The sequence below is a fragment of the Branchiostoma belcheri genome, unplaced genomic scaffold, assembly GCF_001625305.1.
Source record: "Branchiostoma belcheri isolate BF01 breed outbred unplaced genomic scaffold, Haploidv18h27 scaffold89, whole genome shotgun sequence".
Taxonomy (NCBI): Eukaryota; Metazoa; Chordata; class Leptocardii; order Amphioxiformes; family Branchiostomatidae; genus Branchiostoma; species Branchiostoma belcheri.
This window is the reverse complement of record NW_017804564.1, coordinates 395611-401922: the sequence shown is the minus strand read 5'-3', so window position 1 is coordinate 401922 and position 6312 is coordinate 395611. Positions and strand designations below refer to the sequence as shown.

General features: G+C 44.5%; 1 protein-coding gene across 3 annotated transcripts in view; it reads left to right on the top strand.

Annotated features, from left to right (window-relative positions):
* Positions 1–5845, top strand: part of LOC109487507 (nucleolin-like) — a 21558-nt gene extending 15713 nt beyond the window's left edge. For 2 of the 3 annotated variants that reach the window (XM_019791504.1, XM_019791503.1), the window contains exons 13-18: positions 1200–1353; positions 2176–2300; positions 2736–2866; positions 4264–4296; positions 4932–5003; positions 5694–5845. In XM_019791504.1, coding sequence (XP_019647063.1) covers positions 1200–1353; positions 2176–2300; positions 2736–2866; positions 4264–4296; positions 4932–5003; positions 5694–5830 — 652 coding nt within the window. In that variant the 3' untranslated portion in view covers positions 5831–5845. The remainder of the gene's footprint in view (positions 1–1199; positions 1354–2175; positions 2301–2735; positions 2867–4263; positions 4297–4931; positions 5004–5693) is intronic. The other variant, XM_019791506.1, reaches the window with a different exon arrangement.
* Positions 5846–6312: the final 467 nt, after the last annotated feature.

Genomic DNA, 6312 nt, shown 5'->3' with positions numbered 1-6312 from the left:
AAGGTTTGTTAAAAGAGAATATAAAAAGAAGTTCCAACTAGAAACAATCTTCCAAAGTGTAGTGAAAGACAGAGTACAACGAAAATGTATTATTTTAAACAATCATTATGGTAACCTTCAAGAGAAAATCTGATGACTTGCCAGATATTACTTAACATAACGTTATGACATTTCTTTTACTTCTCCAGCCTTCCACAGTATGACTGTTAAATGATGATGTGATGTGATATTTAATGAGTATGATATTTCTTGTTCCCTCCCCAGCCACCCCCAGTAAGACCCTGGTAGTGAAGAACCTGTCCTACAACACCACCTCCGAGGGTCTGCAGGAGGCGTTTGAGGGGAGCACCGGAGCTCGGGTCATCATGAAGCCTGGGACGGACCGATCCAGGGGGTCAGTTGTAATAGTTCCCAGTGTCAATTTGATTTTATTTGATTTGATTTGATTTAAATTAACTAGGCTGTATAAAATGATACAGCCAGGACTGCCCAACTAGCCAGGGGCTACATGTATGTTTTCCATTCATGTATTTAGCTTTGTTCAATCTTAGTTTTAGTAGACCACAGAAAAGTCCCTGTACTTTTGTTAAGTCAATAAAAATGTGTATTTTAAAGGACAAGTCTTGGTAAGTGGACAACAGTTACAAGTGACTTACAACAGGCATTCAAATGTGTTAACAGGGGTAGCTTTTACAATACTCGTTCAGATGTGTTAAGAGAGTATGTTTGCTTGTGATCATGCAGTCAGGAACTGTTACTAATAGAGCTGTGTACCATACCGATACTGTACCGGAAAAATTGATTAGGTACAGGTCCAAAATACCTACTCCCTCAGGTACTGTACCTAAACAATTTCACACCAATTTTATGCCTATTTGTGACCTCAAATGTGTATAAAGGTGGTTAACAATGGGTCCCTGTGTAAGGACAGCGTGTTCATGAAAACAAAACACTTAGTTTTGCCTATATTTTATCTGAACATTCGCCATAAACAAAGAATAAACCTTAACTATCAAGTTTATTTATGTTTTTTTGTTATTGAAGGAGTTCAGAAGACCATATAAATTGGTCGAATTGTTCAGGTACAGGTTCAGGTCCGGACCTGTACCTAAACCTGTGTACCTGTACCTGTACCTAAAATTTGTTTAGGTACACAGCTCTAGTTACTAACTATTGGACAATCATGTTGAATGTTTCAGGTTCGGGTATGTCGACTTTGAGTCAGAAGAAGCGGCCAAAGAAGCGATGGACAGCATGAACCAGTCAGAACTGGACGGCAGAACCATCAACGTGGAGTTCGGCATGGCCCGCGGCAGTGGTGGCGGCGGCGGAGGGTTTAACTCACCTGCACAGGTCTGTATCTGTATCAATATAGCTGGTCATCATCATCATCGGTCGGCTGCTGCGCAGGCGACTGCAAGGTCCCTCCACTGCCCCTTGTCGCTAGCAAGGTTGGCGATCTGCTTCTCTGTTAGTTGGTTGTGCTCATCTCCCAGTAGTTGCTGGACATACTTGAAGTAGGAGGTAGGCTGTCGGCCTCGCCTGCGTCTGCCATGAGAGGGCACGTAGAGGGCGTACAGTCTAACAGGTTCATCCTCAGGCATGCGCAGGATGTGTCCCAGAAAGTTCAGCTGTCTCCGACGCACATGCTGAATCAGCGGACTAGAAACACCTCAATATAGCTGGTATAACGGCCCTTTGGTGTAACACACCAGTTTTGCAGGCACGCGGCGCGGCGGCAGCTGGCTACATCACACAGAACGACTTGTTACACCTAACTCTTGAACTTCTAACTCTAGACATTGTTTAAAGCTATCTAATGATGATAGTTGCTGACAGTGAGTTCTACTCTGCAATTATAGTTTTAGAAAAGAATGAATTTTTGAACTCCTCAATCCTTCTTTGATAACTCTGGTACTTGAAGGCATGACAATTTCTTGTTCTTTTCTGGACTGGTATTAAGTACTTAGTAGTTGGTACGTCCACCAGTTTATTAGTCATTTTGTACATCATGCATAGTCTGGACATCTTTCTTCTGTCTTCCAGTGAGGCCCACTGTAGGTTTCTTTTCATTTCCATGACACTAGCACCTCTTTCATAGTTGTTCCTACAGAATCTTGCAGCTTGGTTCTGTACCCTTTCCAGTAAATATTTGTCTTTATTTTTGTACATCAGGTCAGCAAGACCCTGATTGTGAAGAACCTTTCGTACGACACGGGAGAGGACGACCTGCAGCAGGCGTTCGAGGGCTGCACAAGCGCTCGCGTCATCACGGACAGGGAGTCGGGCAGGTCTAAAGGGTAAGGAGCTCCTCACTGATGATGATATGTAAAGGGAAAACTACATGTAAGCCTGACACTAGACACCATTTGCAAACGCACTTTATTGTAGCTTTCTGTTTTTGTTTGTTTAAAGGTTTTGCAAAAGATTTTCTAGAGCAATTACTTGGGGGCACAATATTAGTACATGGCTGAAAGAAACTTGAGAAATGCCTCAGCATTACCAGGTAATTAATGGAACTTCGAAGTATTGTTTTGGGTACCTGAGCTGTGAGTTTGTGTATCTGTCCATACAGAGTAGGTTGACAGCTCTAAGGTGGGTGAATATCGACAGGTATGACAAGACCTCAAAGACTAGTGACCAGCAGGAGTTAGAGGTTGACATGGGATAATCAAGGAAGCTGATTGTTGCATGCTTCCCGAAAGTCTAAGATCACAGATGTCTTGTTTTTCCAGGTTTGGCTATATCGACTTTGATTCTGAGGACGCTGCCCAGGAGGCTCTGAAGAGCATGGATGAGCAGGAGGTCGGAGGTCGGCGCATCAGACTGGACTTCGCCCTGCCGCGCGGGGAGGGTGGCGGTCGAGGTACGGAAATGGGATGAGAAATGTTAGCCGTGAGCTGGTGTAGATGTGTCAGGTGCCAGTGGCCTGGCTAGGACCCTATACTGGTGTCAGGTGCCCAGGGCCTGGCTGTGTCGGTATGTGGTGCCCGTGGTCGAAGTGTGGTACTGGTAGTGCGGAGTGGCACGGAACGGTTGGGCTGTCAGGTGCCCCTGACCTGACCTTGTGTGCTGTCAGGTGCCCTTGACCTGACCTTGGTAAGGTGTGCTGTCAGGTGCCCTTGACCTGACCTTGGTAAGGTGTGCTGTCAGGTGCCCTTGACCTGACCTTGAACCAGTCTGATGGTTCAGTGGCATGTCCGGAGTGTTCCACAGTGCGGTATCGTAGCATGTCAGGTCGCCCCAGGCCTGGCAAGGCATGGGAGGGTCGTGTCAGGTGCCCTTGACCTGACCTTGGCATGATGGGCTGTCAGGTGCCCTTGGCCTGACGTTGAGGCTGGACCTGTACAGTTAGGCAGCCAGCTGTGGTACATGGAACTGTGGTACAGCTACCATACGGTGGTAGTCAGCAGTACATCCAGCAACAGTGGTACACCTGCCATGGAAGCTGTGGTACCCAGCCCTGGTATGCTAACTGTAGTACCTGCGCTGTGGTAGTCCCACTGCGGTACACCTCCCAGAGTGTCTGCTGTACTGGGCAGTACACGAGGTGAGACGCCACACCTTCTTGTACCCAGTGTATCACACCAGGGTTTTGCCCAGTATCTAGTAAACAAAATCTTGTGGCTATTGACTGACCAAAACAATGACACACAGAAAACAACCTCTGTACATGACAGTTTAATGATGGAAAGAAATCTAGAGCTGGGCAGAACCCTGCATCAGAGACACATAAACTACTGGATATTATCATGAAAGTTCATCTGTGTTGGTAGTTACATGTTTAAAATTAAAACTCTTGTTCCAAGACAAAAAATTCTCTCACCTAGAGCTTTTGACCAGTCACTCTGGTCTTCCTCAGTAGACTGACCCAGTGAATCTTGTCACGTGGCTTCTTTGACCCAGTGTGGCTTCTTAAAAGGGAAGTTAACATACACGATACAGTAGTTCATGTGTCTCTGTATCATGTCAACTTGGGTGTTGTGTGTTGGTGGTAAATAGAGGTGCTGTAAGTCATGATGTAACTTAGTGCAAAGAATAAGCTACTTCATGATTTAAACTGTGCATGTGCAGTGATTTGTTACATTTGAAGCCCCCTGAGACATGAACACAACAAGAACGTACAAGTTTCACCTTTCACCTTGCACATGAGCAGTTCAAACTGTGAACTAGCTTATAGTGATTTACCCTATTCATGAAATATCACAGCCTCACTGTTTCTGACCACAGTTTACTTACAGTAGATTTTCCTCACTTTCACAGGTGGATTTGGTGGTCGTGGAGGAGGCCGTGGTGGTAAGTCACCCTCTCATTCTTATCTTCAAAGTTCAACTTTCGGTAGAAGTATTTATGTAGCAAGTTTGAACTGTAATGTGTGTCATCTGCATAGCATGACATCCCAGAAGCATTAGATCATTGATTAAGAGTTTTACAGTCAAAAATTTGGGTAAGTCCAATTTTTGGTTTGGTTTTAGAAATAACAGTTTAAACTTGCTTCATAATCTGCTTTTCTTACTGTGTCAACTCTAGTTAAACATAAACTGCATTAAGTAGTTGCAATGATGAGACTTGGATTCCCCTACACTTTGTTTATAAGTGATACAGCAAGTCACTGATGCAGCTTTTTGCAAAGACCGTTTAGATTTGTGTGATTTCTAAACACACTTTGGCCTCATAAACTGATAAAGTACGTGTAGTACCTGCATCTGTATAGCCGGTATAACCGCCCCTGGCATAACATGGGCTAGCTTCGCAGGCACGCGGCTACATTACACTGAACAACTTGTTACACCTAACCTTTGAACATCTAACTCTTAACATTGTTTAAAGCTGTCTCATGAGTAATGATCATCTAATAGTAACATCATCATCAATAGTAACATAGAAGGGTATATACAATATAACACACACGTTAATCTATGTCTAACCAGGAGGTGGCCGTGCCTGCTTTAACTGTGGAGAGGAGGGTCACATGTCCCGGGAGTGCCCCAGTGGAGGGGGAGGTACTGTACATGCAGCTACTTTTGCAGTGGTTGTGCTTGTTTTTTGGTTCGTTTTTCTCCAATTAGTGACATTACAGCCGCTACTCTTCCTGGAGTCCTCTTACATACATTGTAAAATACAAACATAACTACTATTTACATTCACTTCTAACAACATTGTGCTACTAAGTAAACATTTGCCATTTATTTTGTGGTTCGAGGTTTTCGCAGTATTTGGAATTCGTAGTTGAAGCAATTCTGTAGCACAACGTCACTCACTACATGTATCTGGTCAATCATCTGTTGTACCCTGTCTTCAGAGGGCAATGCAAAATATTTGAAAATACATGTAAACCACTGCGAAAGTTTCTGCATTTGCAGTACCTCTGTTTTGTGTGATATCCCTGTTAATGTGATTTTTGTAGCTTAACCAACAGCTGTGTTTTTCTGATGTTTGGATCACCAATAGTCATGTAAAATTACTGAATAGCAAAGTTCTTTGATCACAACCTTTTATTTTTCACGAGCCGACGTTTCGATGACCGTGTGTCATCTTCATCAGGGCAATTCTGACTGGTTGCTGTGTACTGACGCTAGATGTTACTTGGTGCATAGTGCACTAAAGGTGTTACATAGGTCTCAGAACTTTGCTATTCATTCGTTTACCAACGTGATGAAATTATTTACGTCATGTACTATTGTTGTTCCCAGGCGGAGGTTTCCGAGGCGGTCGGGGTAGGGGTGGTGGCCGAGGGGGCGGACGTGGCGGCGGCTTCAGGGGGGGCCGTGGCGGCAGGGGAGGGGGAAGAGGTGAGAAAACACACTTGCTCACTCTCTCACTGAAGTAGCGTGCGTAGTCCAGTGGTTAGCGATCCTGCCTCTGGACTAAGAGGTTGGGAGTTCGAATCCAGACTGTTGTCGCTCAACCGACATGCACGCTACTGTTAATAGGGTCGCAGTCCTTAGGACGGGATGTTAAGCTGTGGTCCACTGTTTATTGTGCTTGTCGAAAAGAGCTAGGGGAATTCCCTTGGTACAATGATTGAATGAACCTGTAAATACTGTACATAGCGTCTGTCTCCTCTGTCACGACCAGTGGAAGATTAGCTCTTCAATGAGCTAAACTGGTTCAAGATCACTTTCACTCACTTTCCGGTTTAACGTCTGTTGTCCCAGCCAACAAGGGTGTGATGTGTTTGCACAGTGATGCTGAGGCTTGATGGCAGACGGCCCGCCATGTAAAAAAAAATCATCTAAATGTCATCATACGAATAAGAAAGATATATCCATGAAGTTTGCGAATGAACAAACTAACCAAAATCACTCTTTA